Source organism: Grus americana, chromosome 1 (assembly GCF_028858705.1).
Source record: "Grus americana isolate bGruAme1 chromosome 1, bGruAme1.mat, whole genome shotgun sequence".
Classification (NCBI taxonomy): Eukaryota; Metazoa; Chordata; class Aves; order Gruiformes; family Gruidae; genus Grus; species Grus americana.
Window position 1 is genome coordinate 74,616,725 of NC_072852.1, and position 19,838 is coordinate 74,636,562.

General features: G+C 40.0%; 1 protein-coding gene across 19 annotated transcripts in view; it reads left to right on the forward strand.

The window, feature by feature from the left end:
* Positions 1-19,838, forward strand: part of SOX5 (SRY-box transcription factor 5) — a 655,394-nt gene that overhangs the window by 588,879 nt on the left and 46,677 nt on the right. For all 19 annotated transcript variants that reach the window (XM_054804269.1, XM_054804526.1, XM_054804608.1 and 16 more), the window contains one exon: positions 7,159-7,305. In XM_054804269.1, the coding sequence (XP_054660244.1) occupies positions 7,159-7,305 (147 nt within the window). The remainder of the gene's footprint in view (positions 1-7,158; positions 7,306-19,838) is intronic.

Below are 19,838 nucleotides of genomic sequence, written 5' to 3' on the forward strand. Positions count from 1 at the left end.
AGTGTCTATTGATAAGTTCCTACAGTTACATCCTGTAGAAGGATTGTCTTCTTGTTAAGGCATGGGACAAAGGAGCCATGAGGTCTAGGCTCTAATCAGGACTTTGCTACAGTCTTCCTGTGTCACCAGGAACAGTCAGTTGATGTCATGGGTGCTGATTCTCACCTTACTAATATTCGAATAGCATTTAGCCATTGAAAGAATTAAAGACTGTTTTTCAGGGAGAACTGGATTTCTTAACATTTGTAGAGTGTTATGGTTAGTGTCTCTCCCATAGAAGCTACTATAAATACAAATATAGCTGTCTTCGGCTAAAATGATTGTCCTATCCATCAAAATTACGTTAATTTCTAACAAAACTCAGAGCTACCATAAATTGTACCTACATTCTTTCCTTTACCCACTGTTTTACAAGCAAAGCAAGCATTGTTTTGAATGTACTGCAGTGATGATAGAAGTCTTTGTTACTTGAAATGCAGACTTAAAGCTCATTCAGTTTTTCAGTGACCTGGACTCCAGCCTTATTTCTGGATGCCAAGGATCCCCAGTTGGTCATACCATGGAAGTTCCAAATGAGAAAAGAACTAGTGCATTCAGCCCGGCACGGGCAAAGCGGTCCTGTTGACTACAGTGAGATTATTCTCAGGAATAAGGGCTGCGGCCCTGGAACCCTAGAGATCAGCTACCAGAATCATATTTTATGGAGACCTGTGGTTACTGATTCTAAAAGTGATGTTTTTCTAATATGAGAGAGATGGTGGTTACAAGGCTGTGCTTGTAACTTGCATGCAAGAAGTGTATAAATGAAGCCTTGTTCTGTTTGTGAATGCTTTACAGTTTTTCTAATGAGAACTTGTTTTTCTTCATGTTTCTTTCTAAGTCTTAGGTTTTTTAAGGCTAGAGAGACTATTAGATTGTCTAGTCTGACAAAACAAGATGTAAAATATTATTTGGCATAATAAGCTCTTTGTTTACAGTTCATCTTTCAGAAACACATCTGATCTTGACTGGAACATCAAGAGTCAAAATCCACCATTTCTCTAGGCAGTTCCTCGAAGTGTTATCAATGATCTCTGATTAAAAGCAGCATATTAACTTCTCTATTAATTTGCCCAGTCTTAACTTTCAAATACTTATTATTGTTCCTTGATTGATGATTTACTTACGTGTCTTCCTCCCTTAGGCTAAATGCAGAGCAAAGCTAAGATGGGAGTTGTCAAAGGAAGTTGCCTGGTTTCCGTGGCCACAGGAAAGAACAGTGTAGCTTTTCAACATTTAGTGTGTCTTCTCTAGTCTCTGTGTGGTCCACAATTCGGGGGCAAATTAATCCAGCTTGCTTTTGCTTGGTGAATAAAAAAACCGCTAGTTCAGGCAAGGTCCCCTGCCTGAAAGAAGGACACATGCACACCTCAGCACTGGGAGCCAGGGCAATCCCTTTTAGGAGATGGCTGTGATAAAGACATACGGCGGGTAGAACAGTAATGATTAATCCAACTCTATTCAGAATTCTAAAGAGCAAAATAAAATAAAACCAAAATAAACCAAAACACTCTAAGCGAATCTCAGGATCTTGAGCTGTATTATTCTTATCCGAAATTAGCTCAAAGTGAAAGCTAGCAAGCTCAAGCACTGAAGGTGAGTAAAATTCAACTTGCAATGGGTTCTTTGGGCAGGATTTTAAAGGAGCTTATGGAATTTGTGTTCATATATTATCTTTGCTGGTGCATTATTATCTCCCAGTTGGTGCAAACAAATGGCATTTTAAAGCCTTTGCTAAAGTTTTGAATGTACAAATTAGAGTGTCCCTTTGAAATGTTTGACTAACAATCTGAAGGAAACTCAGACACAGAAAAGATGAAAATCTGGCATTTGTACCTTTCAGATATGTAATGAAGAGCTAAATGAAGAACTTTTTTTCACAGAAGATCTAGAAAGCATTGCTACCAATCACTGATGAGGGCAGCTTTAATTCTGATTTCTATAGTTATCTTTTTTCCTATGTTTCCACCACTTTTAAAAACCTACTGTAGTAGGATCTATGTCAAATGTTTAAGTGAATTCTTTTTTCTTTCTAATTCCTTGTGACCTTTTTTTAAAGAAAAAAACCCCACCTGAACAGATCCAAAATTAATTCTTTCTGCCATAATTAAGCACTTTGCATGCCTTACACAGGCATAAAATTTGAGGTAAAGAAAATGAAATTCATGTGTTCTGAATGAGAGAATCTCAATTTATACCATTTTTTTCCCCCAGATTATGCAAAAATCGAAGAACAGGGCCATTCATGTGTATATTTTTAATGATGGGTCTCAGAATGACAAAGAAATTGAAGTGTTGGATCAGTCAAGAGTTCAAACATTTAAGCACAGTGGTTTGTAAATTCATCGCTGTGGTAACTCCACTGAAAAACTGGTTCATATCAGAAACAAATTTATTGCAGTAACTGATTCGTTTTCCAGTACCACCTGTCTCTCTTTTTTTTTTCTTTTTTTCTTTTTTCTTTTTTCTTCTTTCTTTTTTCTTTTTTTTTAATAACAGCTCTTCATCTCTACTGTTCACTAATAAAAATATTGTAATAAGAGATAATACTGTAATCCAAATGCCTATAGGTGCTTGAATCAACTATCTCTGCCTATGTAATTGCTAACACTTTGTTCAACCCTTTTTAAAATTGCTATTAAATCTCATTCTCATTTTCTGTATTAATAGAACAAGAATTCATTTTTAGTGTACCCTCCAAGCAGTAATGAGCATTGTTAACATGTAACAACAATGCCCAAGGGGAAAGTTTTCAAAGCCGATCTAACCTTAAGGCTTTGCTATTGATGTACTACAGAGTCATCAAGCCAAGAGCTGTTAGAGCCAGTCCATTTGGAGAGTTCAGCTGAATATTTCTGCTTAATATATTGGAAGAATTATAAATGGTTTAGGTGGTGACCTAGGGAGAAGGGGGAATTTTTGCTTAATAGCTTAAGAACAGAGGAGCAACATTAAAAAAATAACTATACCTCCTGCTCATTTTAAAGTGTATCACATTGTGCTTTTGTTCTGATTATTTTGCTTCCATACAGATTTTCACAAGAGGTTAATGAGAAAACATTAACAAGGCATGCAATATTGCACATGGGCAAGGGAGCTGAAACATAGTTATTTAGTTATAAACAAACAATAGATGTTACTTTTTTAATTGCTTTTTCAGAAGCCCAGTTCTACTTTCTTGAAGAAGTATTATCTATCTTATTAAATGCAGAATATTATCCTTATTTTATTTATTATGTATAGCAAAAATAAACTTTTCTAAAGCAGTAGCGCTTCACTGATTTCAACTGAATACCTTGGTCACAATTAACTAGTCAAGACCCTATAGATTGAAAGTCCTGTATGAGTTGCAGAGCACCAAAATGACCTCCTTGAGTGCTAGAATTCGAGATTGAGCCTTTAAGTTAGCTGAAGGCAGCAGAAGTGGCTTCAAGGAGTCTCTGTTTGAGGTACAAATTAAGAGGCTCAAAACTAGTGTATTACAGCAGTGATACAGAATAACATCATTTTCATTGCAGTTTTTGAGGTCTTGGTTTCATTACTGTGAAAAGTATAAGGGTGCATTTTAGACGGTGGTTGAATGAAACAGAGACTCATTCATACACTGTTCCAAAATCTGAAACTCTACTGGGGAAGCAGGGGTAGAAATGTTCTTTTGTCGGAGTTCAGTTTTGTCTATGAAATGAATGCATAAATTGTTGTCATTTAGCTGTCTTGATTCACAGCACTTGGTCACACCTTTGCCCTTTCCTTGAGTATAAGCTAAAGGTCATCATGTCCTAAAACAACTAAATATGAACAGACAAGTTCAATAACGCCAAAGCTCAAAAATACTGAGAGTCTAAGAAATGTGTTGCGTGTTGTATATTTCTGTCCATTTTTGGAAATGAGAGGGGGATACAGGAGCAATCTTACTGGTTAAATAGGATTCAGACCTTTGCAATTTCATGAGCTACATGTTTTTCACTTTAGAGCTGGGCCTGATGTTGCTTTTCAGTAGAATAGTTGGTTTGTGTTGCAGGAAGGAACTTCTTAAGAGGGTACTCTAACAAGGGACCTCTTATAAGACTTTATTTAATGTTTGTTTTTAATTCTCAAAATTAATTAAATAGAGGTGAGATGTTGAATCTGATAGCAGGAGGACAGAAGTTTGTACAAAGCATGAATGAAGGCTTTATAGGTTTTCTTCCATCCCTCCTTCCAGATTACTCTGCACTATACTGGGTGCTTCACGCTCTTGAGGTTATCTGTCCCTAAACTGGGAATAAGGCATGCATTTGAAATTCCATATATTCCATTTATCACATTAAAAAATGGCTTTTTCCTGGGCTGTTGCATTGGGAAATTCATTCCCCATACTTATATAGTCATCTTCTGCTTTGCATGCATTGTCAAAAAGGTGATTGATGACAATACTGTAAGGAGGAACCATTTCTCAGTGACCTCTCAACAGGTGTAGGATGGTACAGGTTCTTGAACAGCATGTTGTGCATGTATTTCATGTAGTTTAGTTCTTGTGATTCACTCTTCGGACCTCAACAGAAGGTTGAGAGCTATGTTTGAGGTAGAGGCTTCCCACTCTTTTCAGGTTAAGGATTCTGTTTGAAGTGTCTTCCCCAAAGGCTCACAGAACTTTCCGGGAGGCTCAGTCGTCAACAGGCAGGTCTCTGTGTGACCTGTCAATGATCTCCACTTGGTTCATGACTGCTAAGTGTCCAAACTGACAATGTTGGTTTTACTCTTACTTGTGGACTAGACATACTCTCTGATATCTAATCTATAGATTAGCAGCAAGCTTGCACCTTTCCTGCTCAGTGGCCATTTGACTTTCTTTTGTCTTTTTCCCATAGTTGTCTCAATTTGTTTTGTCATTTTTTTAACAGGGAGCAGAAGAAAAGGAAAAGCTTTCCCTAGATCTGCTCTGTCATCACCAGAGTCCGATTATGTTTGAGCTGTTCCCTAGCCATGTATCCTATTTCTTAAACAACTGTTGCCCTTCTGATATATTAATTCATACATAAAGCGGGCTTGGTTTTCCTTGAACTGCCTGCTACAGTTCTTCTCTGGTTCACACAGAGCCTTGTTCCTTTCTCCCTGCTGGATTTAGTCATCTTTTGAAAGAATGAATGGATATGAACCTCAACTGATAAATACATGCATTTGAATCTGCGACTGATTTGTGGCTGGATTGTTTTTGATGACTTTTATCTGCAGTTGATTTGCATCTATTTGGCTCAGACTCGCTGGGGGTAACACGTAGAATAAATGAATAAATAAATTTGAGGAAGAGGCAAGGAGAGAACGGATGAATGAATGGATGATAGGGAAAGAGAGGGAGACTAAACAGAAAGGAATGGATAAATGGTGATTAAGAAGTACAGAAAAATAAGGAACAAGCAGTGATCAAAGTAGAGAAAAGAAATAAAAAGGATTCAAAACTGAAAAGAATCAAAAGTCTGAAAAGAATAGAGTGAAAAAGAAATAAGTAAGAACTTGGTGCTTGATTACATCTAAAAGAGCAGAAATGGGTTACTTTTAATTATGTGAAAAGTCTCGGATTATGCACCAGTGAAGGGAAGAGTTTGTACAGGGAACCAGGGGACAGTGTCCAGGGTTGTCCAAGACTCAGAGCAGTAAATCTTGCCTATTTGATTAAGTTCAGTGTTTGCTACAGGGCTTATGTACTCTGAACTCACATGAGTAGTGTCTCTCTACCTTTCGCACAGCTCCACGTGGAATACTCCTGTAATGCATCCTCATTTTCCTCTTTCAGACTTGCTGGTTTGGGTTAGTATTTCTCTGTGCCCTCCAATCTGACCTTTGTTCTTTTTATCAGCATATACAATTAACTAAAAAACAACAGCAAAACAACTAAGCACCACTAACAAGACTTTCTTGGGCTGGTCATATTGAAGCCCCCTTGTTTTTTCACATCCGCTCCCGTGTTCCTGCATGTTATCCCTTGTCACGTTGCATCTCAGAAGCTCTGTTAGCATCTGCAGGCAGAGCACACCATCGTTCGGTGTTACACATGACACATGTACTACACAGCACGAATAATACATAGCACGAGTCTTTGAAACTGGTAACTGTGACCGAGGAGGGAAAGCCTTTGTTACTACATTACCTGCTCTCTCAGGCATCTGACTTCTATTCAGCTTCACCTGAATTCCTCTCTATTCACAAAGCAGCAACAATTGCTGCTTCTCCTGCCCATAATGTTTATTTTCTCCACTTTTTATTTGGAGGTCAGAGGAGCTTCCAGGCACTGCCAGTTTGCCTGTTTTCTCTCTGCTTTTGACCTCTGTCGATTAAACTCTTACTGTAGGGCTTAACTTTCAACAGATGACTGTGATTATAAGTATTCACATGCTAATAATCAAATATGTGTTTAAAGTGCCTTGCTGGCTTAGTTTTGATGAGAAAAACCTTCCCATTGTGTATCTACTTTGCATCTATGACGGAAAGGGTTCTTAGTCTTGATTGGAGCTTCTAGGTGTAATGGACAGTACATTCCCATCGATATGTATGTATTTATATTGACTGTAGCAGTTGCCCAGGGTCCAACTGAGAGTGGACTCTCACAATAAGTGCTAAACAAAGTTTTGATATTCCCTGTCCTAAACACCTTACAGCCTGCGCAAACGAGACAAACACAGCATGTAAGATAAAGAAATGTAAAATGGTATCACAGAGACCATCGTGTCAAACATCATGTGAATTTCACAGGGGTCGATGCACGTTATTGTTGGAGATGCTGTTATGGCTAAGTCATCTCAAGAAAGGAAAGATTGCCCAGTGGCTCAGGCAATCATGAAGATTAGCTTTTGTTCCTTGTTTTGAATCCCTGGACACACAGGGAAGCTGGGACATTTCTCATGGTGACGTCTGTCATTCGTCCCCTTGAGGAATGAGTCGCAGAAGTTGAGATGACAATTCTTGTCTTGAAATATACCAGTGTGCTAAATAAAAATACCCATCAGAAGGAAAATACATCATCTTCAGTAGGAGAAGTTTTGGGAAAATTATTTATTGATGATGTCTCTTTTCTCTCTCTCTCCCCACCCCCCACCCCCATTTTCCTTGCATGTGTGTGAGGTTTTTTGTTTGTTTTTACAGCAGTTGTATGCTGCCCAACTTGCTGCGATGCAAGTGTCTCCGGGAGGCAAGATACCTGGCATACCCCAGGGTAACCTTGGTGCTGCTGTATCCCCTACCAGCATCCACACAGACAAGAGCACAAACAGCCCTCCACCCAAAAGCAAGGTACTGTACCAGGCCCTACAGCGTTGCGTTTCTGACAATGTGGGTACTTGCATGTATTTTTTTTTTTTCTGAAGGGTATCTGTGCGCCACTCAGTTGCAGGCAGCTTTGTTCTCAGGATGGCTTCCTAAAATAGAATATTCGTAGTACCATTTTTCCAGTGGGAGGACCCCAGCACAGTAACACCGAACAACCATTGGTACACGACGTCAGTAACAGACACCACCTCAGCTGAGATCCCATGGTTTCCCTTGCAGTGCCTTAGCTGTCATACTGCTGTTTCTTCCATCTTCAGTAACAGGTAGCAGGCTGCAGTGACCAGTTCCTATTCCAGAAACTGTCGTTTCTCTTCAGAATGCTAAACCGGAGTCAGGTTAGCAGCGTGTTAACGAGAGATGGGGCATCTCATCCGTGGCCAGATCCTGTCCCAGGGTTCAGTGGGAGTTTGTGGAGGAACAAGTCTCCAAAGCAATGTCTGTTTTTTCATAGAACAGGGCTGGAATCTGTCCATCAAGCAATGGACCCTGATGAATAATCTTGGTCATAGGCTGGTCAATTAGATGACCTCAGCATATGCCACAGCTGGGCAGAAGTAACGGGTGAAAATTAAATGGCACATCTTTGGAGCTGCAAAACAACTAGGAAGAATGTAGCTAAGGAATGCAGGGAAAAACCAGTCCCGTTTAGGTGACAGCAAGAGCTGTATAAAAATGTGTCCTTTTTTTTAGTGTCCTCTAGCATGCTGTCCATGTCCTTTATCATGTCAGAAAAGATTCCTTGAATTGACAGTAGTGTCTTGTTCGTACCCTAACAGTAAAGCAGCACAGGTTAAAAATAACCAGACAAATAAATAATACCATTGTCAACTCAGTGAGATACATGTTCAAAGAACAAAATAGATGGTGTGGAACCAGTGGCTGTTGTGTTAATGAATCAAACTCTGGGTGTATGTTTTCTTTCTTCTCTCCTCAGTGCAGACTTTCTGACTTCCCGAAGTTTATCCTTGGCTTGGTCTCTTCTTTTATATATTATAGAGTAAGGAATCACAAAGCCATGCAGTGCTCGATGATAGGGTGTTTTTCTTTCCAAAAAGTCATGTCTATGGTTAACAAGAGATTTTTGTGCATTTTACAAGGGGTTTTTGTGTGTGGCTAGCAGCTTGCTAGATCCACTACACTTAAAATCCCAGTGTTGTTTTTGGATCTCTTGTGCACAAGCAGAATGTCTGATGAGATCTAAGGGGACACAGTATTTATTTTGTGGCAATTGTGGAATTAGAAGGCCTGCCATATCTACCGGTAACATCAAGCATAACCGTCTTACTGGCAGCTGTCAAGATCAGCTCTGTTCTCGCTTGTGTTTTATTGCTTTTTCATATTTGTAGGTGTTCCAGTGCCTTTGGCTTGCAGTTCTGTAGGACACAAACAAAACTTATTTGCAAATTGCAAAAAAAAAAAAAAAAAAAGAAAAAGTGGGCCACAAGGAAAGGAAGGGGGCTCCAAAAGGCTGTAAAATTGTGCAGCATGAGCCCTGTGATGCATGCTGTTTTCAATCTGCTGTGTGCCAGTTGGAGGCTCAGAGAGAGAGCGAGAGAAAGAGAAAGGATAATGCTGAGAAATGATAGAGTGGCTGTGACCTCCAAGCTCAGCCTGGAAATCCAAGACATTGATTTCACTTAGCATTCCTGCTGAGAAATCCGGCGGAGTTCAGTTGTAATAAAAGAACAAGATTCTGTTCTAATGGTAATGGCGTATGACAGACATATCACTTTGTCTGTCCTCAGCACCAGAGAGAGGGGAATTGGAGAAAGGTCACCTGACCTGCCTGTGGTGTTGTGCGAATGCTATACTGAGCTTTGAACTCCAGCCTGGAAGCACAATTATTTATAATACTAAATGATAAAGAAACCTTTATAGAGCCTACAGTAATTAGAATAAAGCTTGTACAATAGTGCAGTGGCCTGGCTCAGAAAACACGCTGGCAAATCCGTCACAGTGGCAGAAACTGAAGCTTATGTGTTGAAACTAAACACCTTCGTTTGTGTCTGTGTGGACCTTCCTTTGCTTTTCAAAGCTTGTTTGTGTTCAACAGCTCCAAAAGTTCATTGTGTTTGTTGATTTTTTTTTTTTATTATTTTTTTTTAAATTTAATTTTTTTAGCTGTTAGGGAGTACCTGAGTTTCACAGCCATTTTTCAGTATTTTTTTTAATCCCCAGCAGCAACTTGGATCTTGAAGGTAGTTCATGGTGGTCTTTCTCACTGTTTCTGCACGTCAAACCTCCACAGATCAACGGTTAATGCCTTAGACAAGCTTTCAGTAGATGCTGTTTGCTGAATCTCTATTTTCAGTCCACAGTTTACACTGGCGCAGCTTTAGTAATACGCTCAAGTGTTTGGAGACAAGGAGACAGCCTTACCTGAGAGTGTGTCAAGCTACTGGCAAACATCTAGGTCACTTCTGAAAAGCTGTGTTTTTTTCCCTCTTGTGTAGTGTTAAAGTTAGTGTGCTGCTCTTTGCAAGGATTCTTCAAAGTCGGCCTCAGCAGCAGATGGAACAACTGTTGGCTCTAGAAATGCTGAGAAGCATCAGAGGGAGTTTGCCAAGGATCATCCTTTAAATCTAGTAAGACTTGAACACATCCCTGAAACTCCTCTAAGACCTTGGCAACTCTCGTTTTGGCAAACCTTTTATCAGCGGCCCTCACCAGTGTTTGAACATTGTGCTGGGCAGGCTATCCTGGCATCTTCTGTTGTCTTGCTCGCCTTTCAACAGATGTGACCTGGAATAGTCAAATTCACTTCCTAGGTTTCTGTACTGTAACTTTTAGGAAGCCATGAAGTAGAGATGCCATTATGCTGTGCTGCACACATTCTGTCAAGTTTTGGTTAGGAAACTGAGCTGGTGTCGTACATTCTTCCAAGAAGAAATCTGTGCCAGAAAAATTGATTTAAGAAACAGAGCTAGTGGAGCCTGTCCAAAAGAAAACGCGTGTGTCTTGCGGAAATGGATTTTAACACAGCTTCTTCTTGAGCAGTTTTAAAAACAGCCGGTATGCTAATCATACCATTCAAATTTACCAAGGCCTCCTCCACAACCCATTTGAAAGGCAACTTTGAAGTTTGCCAAATTGTGCTGGATTTCCAAAGTCTGTCTTAAGCACATTTTGCCTTTGATCGTGTAAATGCTTGCATGCTGCTCTGTTGGGTGTTCAAGGTGGTTACACGCTCCCGAGTAAGTAGGAGAGAACAGGCGCAGGTGCAGATAAGGACTAGGCAGAATAACCTACCAGTCCATCTTGAGATTAACTTCAAGCCTCTTGCTTGTACAGGGCCATGCAGGAGATAAAAAAAAAGCAGTGTTATAGAGAATATGTTTATCTGAACAGTGACCTTTACCATGGTACCAGGATTCTCACCTGATAGCTACAGTCTTCACTGACTTCAGATGAGGTGTATTATACTCTTGAATAAGGACAGCAACATCACCCTCACTTGTAAACAGCCAGGGCCCTGTTCATTCCTGCCTTTGTTCCTTCCTTTTCATGTTGCACGTATAAATATAGCATCTAGTGCCTGTGTGATGCAATATCCTAGCCCCTTCCATGTAACCTTTCAAGTACAGTAATTCTGGAGTGAATTTTCAATGTAGCTTGTAAATGTAGCTAAATGATTCCCCATATTTAATGGAGCACAGTGCATTGTCTGTAGCATCTGCTGAAAAACAGGAGCAATTCAGTGTGAAATGTGACAGGAGAGAATTCCTGGGCACTTTTCTTTTAACCTTGTTACGACCTCAGCCCTAACCCTACTCACAGTTGTGTCTCCATCAATGGCAACAGCACACAGATTGTCCAAATCAATTTTTTTGTTCTTTTCAAATACTTCTGGCAACGATGTTACTATTTGCTCAGAAGTAGCACCTGGGAGTTGTGACAAGGAAAGGAAATGTGTTTCAGACAAGCCAGAAACAGCAGTAAGCAGTTAGATATACGCAATCAGATTCTCCTCAGCTGCAATATCCAGACAAATATAAGTGTGAATCCTTAACCGAAGATGGTACTTTATTTTCACATTATCTGATCCTCTGATCACCAGAGTAAACATTGGATTGAAAATTTTTCATGTCGCTTATAGTCAGCAATAGAATCACCTTTGAAAGATTTAGAGCTTGCCTCTCTGCCACAGCACAGATTGACCTTAAAATGGCCAGAGACTCTCCAGGGGGACTTCTTCCATTTTGGAGGAATATCTGCTGATGATGCTGCAGTTGCTGCCACATGCACCAGCTGTGTCTTGCATCCTGCTTAATAGTACACGAAGGACAGAAAGGGACCGACAGTGTGCCTGCTCCATTCTCACCCAGGCAAGGTAAGCCTGGATACGAAACTACAACTGAGTCACTGTTGACTTCCTTAGCAAGTATGTCTGATAACAGGAACAAAATAAAGAATAAGAGTCTTTGGAAATGGGCATTTTGGTTCAGACACACCACAGGCTATGTTATTAGGAAAAATAAGTAAACTATTTACTGTGGGGAGCTGGTTGGGGATTTTCCTGTCCCAGTCAAAACTTACACTTCCCAGTTTCAGTGGGAAAGCTTTCTTGACTGAGGATGAAAATATGATGAAAAAAAAAGAAAAACATCTGAAGGGAAGGACAAAGAAAAAGGCCCTAAAATGGCCTGGTAATAAGAACGGTCATCTAGATGATATTGCTGGTTCTACTTTGGGCAAATTGATGACTTGAACTTCATTTTAGGTGACTACCATAAGCATCCCTGTTAACTTGGGTACAGTTGTCTCACTTTCCCTCATTTCTCTCTTTTGTATGATAGCACAGAATGTGAAAATTTTTCCTGTGGAGATCTCGGGGATAACATGAAGCCCCATTATGTACATAGCTGCACCAGCTTGCTTGCCACATCAAGCTATGACTATCACAGAAGCCTAGCTGATAAGTAGATGTACAGATTCCTTGTACCCTCAGAGCTGCCATTTTTGATCACATTAAAGGAAAATATTTAATTTCAGCTCTACAGATGATAAATGAATTGCTATTCAAATGCAGAAGGATATTGGTGTTTCCTCTTCTTTTTGGAAACATGAGCTAATTGTTCTCCACAGCACTGTGAAGTACTTCAGCTATAAAGAGGACAGCTGTGTGATAAAGAAGACTGATCATGGCTGTGTACAGGTGATCAAAGGGCGTGACTGCTTATGTTAGATGGGGCCAAATTCTTTTCCCTGAAGAGTAGAAAAGAGGAGCCTGTCTAAACCTAAGCCATTGCACATGTTAGGCCTCATATACTAATGGCAATTACTGTCCTCTTTATTGGTTGAAGAGCTCAGCAGCTGCTGAATGCCTATCCAAGCAGCAGGAAATTAAGGCATCCTTATTTTCATTAGAGAGAGTACTGAGGTATTTTAGAGTGAAGAACAAGAGTTCTCATTAAAGTGATGTAAGATGCACCATCCCTGCTAGAATGTCAAGGCTATGTTTACAGAAGGTTTATCTCCAAGATTTGCAAGGCTTTTTTATTTTTCAGAATTTCTGGGCTGGACATAATTCTTTATATGCCACTGATTAAAAAAAAATCCTTGTAATTTAATCTATTAAGCTTTTCAGCACCAGAATAACAGTTAGCACTAGAATATTATAAATCAGTAAATTCAAAATATTTTTCAGTGCTTGCATTTCCCAATCCCCTAGTTAGTGCATCAAACAGGTTAGAAATAGCTGTAAGATAATTAAGGAAAAGTTTTTCATATGGATGCAGTGATGTATAGGGAGCTGTAAACTGAGACCTCATCTGCCTTATCTGTGCTATGCTACTTGGTGCTATGCAACTTCTTTAGTATCCCTGTCCATTCTTAATGAAGACCCTGTAGCTAATTATCTCTTTCTCTGGAAGCCTTTTCACTTTGCTGCCCGTGCTTTTAATCCCAAATAGTAAAATGCAGAGTTGGTGACAGAATCTTTGAAACTATTTTCTTCTTCCTTGCTTTTCTTCCTATACAGACATCCAGGTATATAAACAATGACTTTTTAAAGCATTTGCTGGAGCACAATGAAGTGATGTGTATTAATGGAACTTCTTAAGATGCTTTTCTAAAATAGAGAATGTGTTGCGAACAATAAAAACAACGTTAATAGCAGTACCTAAAAAGCAGCAGCAGTAGGGACCTGCACAGCATTCTGCCTGTCTCCCACCCCTCTCTACTTTCCTACAAATAAATCAGATGCATGGAGGGGCTCCTAGGATGCTTTTTCAGATTAACTCTCCTCAGCTCTTACCTGATACCACATCTCTCTGGTAGGAGCCTGTCTCTCGAGCAGAGTTGCCAGCCAATCAGCCCTTGTCAGGCTCAGTCGGCACTTCTTATAATGAAAAACTCAGAAGAAAACAAAAAAGAAAAAGGGGGGAGAAACCCTCTGAAATCTATAATCACAAAACAGAAGTGAGAGATATGAATTAAGCAAGACTGCTGCATTTCTGGGAGAGGTCTTCAGAAATCAGACAGGGAACAACAGAGATGTAAAGCAAGGTGGTAATGGCAAACATGCAGTGTGTGCATACCAGTTCATTATTGTTCCTTGCTGCTAGTGCCTTCCTTACCTGGTATGAATAAATAAAACACCCACTTTCTGCTAAGTGGCAAAGTTGGTGGGGTAGGCAGCAGGTAGTAGTTTCCATTCTTTTCGGTTAAATGACCCACAGCATTGTCTTCATACTGAAGACCAAGATACTATGCCAAGCACTGTTACTTTCAGGAGGCAGCTACTAAAGCCACGTTCAGTTACAGGATCCTTCAGTGTTCAGGAGTGCTGGGACCTGACACTCTGTTTCTGCTCTGCACGTCTTACTCTGTTACTTAGAAATATCTAAGCATCAACTTCTGCAGAAGCTTTTTGACAGAACTGCCCATGTAGTGTCACTTGGAACAAAGAGCTTTAATGAGAAAGAGCAGCATTTTGCAAGAAGAGACTGGTTTTACCCCAGCCGACAGCTGAGCACCACGCAGCCGCTCGCTCACTCCCCCCATCGGGATGGGGGAGAGAACTGGAAAAGTTAAAGTGAGAAAACTCGTGGGCTGAGATAAAGACAGTTTAATAGGTAAAGCAAAAGCCATGTGCACAAGCAAAGCAAAGCAAGGAATTCATTCCCTGCTTCCCATGGGCAGGCAGGTGTTCAGCCATCTCCAGGACAGCAGGGCTCTGTCATGCGTAACGGTTACTTGGGAAGACAAACGCCATCACTCCAAATGCTGCCGCCCCCCCCTTCCTCTTCCCCCAAGCTCCTTATAAACTGAGCATGATGTCATATGGTATGGAATATCCCTTTGGTCAGTTTGGGTCACCTGTCCTGTCTGTGTCTCCTCCCAACTTCTTGTGCGCCCCCCAGCCATCCCGCTGGCAGGGCAGTGTGAGAGGCAGAAAAGGCCTTGGCTCTGTGTAAGCACTGCTCAACAATAGGTCCATAGAACAAAAACGTCTCTATATTTATTATCAATGCTGTTTCCAGCACAAATCCAAAACATAGCCCCGTACTAGCTACTGTGAAGAAAATTAACCCTCTCAGCTGAAACTAGGACAAGTCCCAAACAAGAAAACAGGGTCACAAAGTCAAGGGGTTTCAACGCTACTAAGATAGCTATTGAGCTGATGTTGCCAGCTGGCCGTGCAGTCCTAAGAACAGCAGTAAAAGGGCTCTAGGAGAGCATGGAATCTGGAGCTGCATAATGAAACAGAGAAAAATCATTTTTTTCTGGTTGCAGTGGGTTTTGTTGATCATCTTTATGTTTGGGTGGGCTTAATCTGTGGGGAGAGTTGGAAAATATTTAGGAGAGGGTCTTCCTGCTGGGGAAGGGGAATCAACCGTGAGGAGAAATATGTGAAGTTAAGCCTGAGACAGCATTCTTCACTGGGGGCTGCTGAGTATCCCAGCACTGCAAAGATGAAGGACCAGTATTAGCTCTAAGTTAAATATAGATAACAAACCAGCCAGTTATGCCAATATCAGATGAATTTCTAGTTTCCTTCTTAATATGAAATCCCTATAAAGGTCGTCCTTTATTCCAGAGATTTATTTTTTAGACTCTGAGCTGTTAGACCCTCTAAATCAAGGAATGTGTTTATTCCAGGAGCACAGGTTTGTGCAAAATAATAGTACTGTAGCAATGTACCTATTTCATGGATTATGAGACAGCTTGAAATGGAGCGGAGGACCCTTATCTCTACCAGATCCTTCTAGAAGGAAGCCAGGTACTTCACTTCAGGAGTTAGGTCTTCCCTTTTCCAGCTTCAGCTTAAGTGTTTGGTTATTTTGTGGCATGCATTAATAATCAAAAGTAAAGTGCAGAGGCTGCATTGGCAGGGCTGTCTACTGGACCGCAATGTAGCCATCTTTTACCAAATGTAGAACTTCAACACCAAAGTTAAATCTCTGAGGTGATTGAATCAAATTCTAATGCTAGCAGTCTAGCAGCTTCCAGAAACTGCTTGCTTTGTCTGCAGAAGTGTGGTTTGCTTTCACGTTACATGCTAGATTTGAAATTAGCTCCTCTTGACACATTCAGGCAGAATGCAATTCAAACTAAGCATCAAAGAAATATATTTTACAGTAAGCGTTCCTGTACCCGCAGCTGAATGATTATCATTTAACAAGGGAGCTCTACAGTTTTATAATCTGAAACATTTTAATCTGTAATCCCTGGTAGCTGTGGATAGCTGAAGAGAAGCAACACTTAGCAGCAGACTGGAGAAGAAATCCATTTTATTTTCAAATTCAAAGAGACAGTTTCTTATAGGTTAGTATTAATTCTAGAGTTATATGAAGTGCTTGACAAATATTTCACTGACGTTTCTCAGAACTACACATTTGTTGTACAGAATGCAGTTTCACTTGTTTAGTGTAAAATGAACTGGTGCAAAACAGGATTTCAGAGAAATTATGTGGAAATCATCACTTTTGATGACTGTACACACATTTTTCAAAGCAGTGTGGCTATATCTTGTGATTTTATAATGGATAGCTCCCCTAAAGTCCCAGCTCCTGGAGTCATATGAATATAGGAGAATCTCATTTAAACAAAACGCTTCAGGCTGTCATGGCTGAAACTTACAGATTGGTATAAATGTATCTCAAAGACTTGGAAGGCAGCTAACAAAATGAATCTATGAGTTACTATTTTAATCCAGTGGGATTAATTTTCAGTCTCAAATCATAGAAGACTTCATATTGGCAATTCTGCTAAGGCATAAATATTTCTCAGCAGAATTAGACTTTTTACTGTAGTATCTCCCAGTAAAAGTGCTTCAGTAGTATCCAGAGAGAACATTCAAGAGCATCCAAAGAGCATCAGAGGCAGGCAAGCTGACACAACAAACCATTTGGGTTTTGATGTAATTTGACAGGATTTAATATATTAAACTAGTTTAAAATTTTGATCTTGATTGTGTGCTGTGATCACTAATGCTGCTAGACTATGCTTTCAAATGTGTACTTTTAGTACTAATGAATGAGTTTAGTTTCTGTTTGTTTCATTTCAGTTGCTACATTTTTCCCTTCTGCTTTTAAAGGAAATATAAGCTGATGCCATGACTGGTATCTCTGGGGGAAAAAAAAAAAAAGAAGAAAAAAGTCTTTGATGGACGATTGCTCAGTATCTTGACATGCGGGGTGCATGGGAGGGGAAGCATGAGCATGCTGGAGAGGAGGCTTTTTCAATTTCCAAATGTTACAGAAAGAATGTAACTTTGAGTATTTCATAAGTTATTAGTGTTTCTTAAACTTTTTTGAGAGGACATGCCAGCACCTGCTGGTAGATTTAAAATAAGGGGCCATTTCAAAGAGCTATGTGTGTATGGAGATGTAGCACATGGGTTCGTACAGGCTTTCAGCTGACATGCCAGGCAGTGACATGTCACGTCATGAATCAGCCACATCGTGTTACGTGATTTCAAGCTAACAGAACACAACAGGAGTTACATAGTGACAAACACAACCCAACATGACATATCCATGGGAAAATTGGCACAAAAAGCTTCTTAAAGTTGAGTTTCAGGGGTACGTTTATTTGTCTCCAAAATGCTGCAGAGAAAACTATGAAGCAGTGTACTGGAAAAGGGAGTAACGCAGTGACAGAATTACTAAAGCTGTTAATTCACTGTACAGTTAGGAAGAAAACATATGTGTATAACAATTGTGGAGAGTATTTTTGTTGTATTGGGTTCTTACAAACTTCTTTGTTTCCAAAGGTAGCTCTCTCAGGGCTGCAGTCATTCCAGGTCAGTGATTATTTTTATCTTTAGCCATGCTAAGAGCTGTATAGACTTCAGGTTACAGCTGTAAGTTAATATATTTTGAATTTAGCTGTTGGCTGCCTCAGTATATCTTGAGTCCTTCTAGTATAAACTCTGTTGTTTTTTCTGCTTTGCTTGTGGATCAGAATGACCCCCTTTTGCACCTGTTTCCAATATTCCTAGTCTACTCTGAAATTATCTTCTTTCCCTTTCTGGGTACTCCTATCCTAGTTTCTGATGTCCACTGAAAATAGAGTCCACAATTAAAACTCTGGGATGAATTAATTCATCTCTGTTTGCTTATTATTCATCATAAATGTGCGGATAGCCTGTACTTTCAACTTTCTGTATAAAAGGCACAGACCTAATTTGGGGCCAGGGAAATTCAACACTTACATTTGGCTAGAAAATGCATGTCAAGTAGCATTTTGTTCGTGGTATCAAAAGTTAAAATGATGTCACATTACTGTTTGGCCACTACGTTTCATGTCTGAATTTACAGTTCTTAATTTCACAGCCTTAGAAATACCAATGTCTCTACAGAAAATGAGTCCTCCTAGTGAACTGCAGCTCATAGGCAGAATGATGTGGTGGTGCAATACCTGGGAGATTCACTATTTTACCGAACAACTAAAGTTCATTGGGGCTGGTGAGTGAGGAAGACAACAGCCACATCATTTTGGCCAGCCTAAGTGAGAAAATAGCACAGATACTGAGAGGCCTGTAGAGCAGAATAAACTGAATAGATCTTTCCTCTTCTGCCTTCGTTTTAAAATGAGCAAGATGCTCCCAGAGTGTCAGGAGTGGTGATGCCTAGTTTCATTTGTGAAGTCTCACAGTATTTGGACTCTGGCTGGAGGTGCAGAATACCTGTCTCTAGGGGATCCCCTGGTGCCTCTTAAAGTGTGGGTAAACATTGGAGTCTTCTCTGGAGAGGAAAGGCTTAGAGCATCCCCCTACTCTACCCTACTGTCCCTCTACACAAATCATGTGGGACCTTTGAGGACTTCATCAAACCTTCATCAACGATTGGCCAGTGTGCTCAAAATGTGTATAGAGATGAAAATTGCCAAACGTGCATACATGCACACAGACCTCACATGCCCAACTCACACACATGTACACACAGAGACTAATTACGAGGCTAAAAATCATTTCACATTTGGGCAACTCTCATGGGTTTTAATGGCATGAGATCTTAAATTTCAAATGCACACAATATTTCTTGCTACTGCTTTTCTTGCACTGTTGTTCTTCACCCCCAAATGATTGCAGTTCAGTGATGGGTGGAAGGATTCCCATGATAGTATCATTTGGGACTCACTTTGTAAATTGCTCTGGGCTCAAACAGAGGAAAATAATGCTATATAAATACATGTTATTACTGGTGAAGTGATAAAATTATCTTATGCTTACCAAGTATCCTAGTGTCTTGTCTTGATCGTAATTAAATGGTGACATACACGTTGAGTCAGTGCTCTAGGATTTGTGCCCAGAATAAGTCACAAAAACATAGCAGCTTGAGCATGGGAGAAAAGGATGGAGGGCTTTTTTTCCCCTCCCTTTTTTTCTTCTGGGTAAGATATAAAAACTCCCCAGAGCTGGCCCTGTTCAGAAATAGCGAATCAGCCTCTTGGAATTTTTTTTAAGATGTCAGCTTCCCTCTTGTGTACTTCTGTGAAGACAAAGAATGTCTTAACGTCTGTATTGAAGTCATCATTAAAATAAAAGGAGATCTGTAGACATCAGCTATAAATCATCAAGAAATAGCTTGTGGGTAACCTTCGACACAATTGAACCTACTTGAAATGAGCTAGGGCTGGATTCATTGCCTTTAGTGAAGCCAGTAGGTGGACCAAAGGTCTCCTCTCTCTCTCCCCCTCTCTCTTTCCATCTCTTACAGTGTTAGCTTCTGGGAGGTGAATGTGTTCTGGCTGAGTGATGGAAATGCATTTGGATGTGTTCTTAAATAGACATTTGTTTTACGTCTGAAAAGAATAGGCCAATCTTAACAGTGTGATGCTGGGGCTATTTGAAAGGTATTTTTAAAGGCAGTTGTCTTCTTTCAGCTTTACAAAAACTATTTTAACCAATTGTTTAGGCTTGAGGAACAGCATGGAATATCTATTGTGTATGGATGCATGCATGTTCTCCAGAATTAACAGGAAAATGGTAGATAAAAATCTGCCTAATTTTACATAATAGATTTTTGGCATTCTTGTGATCTGACTTC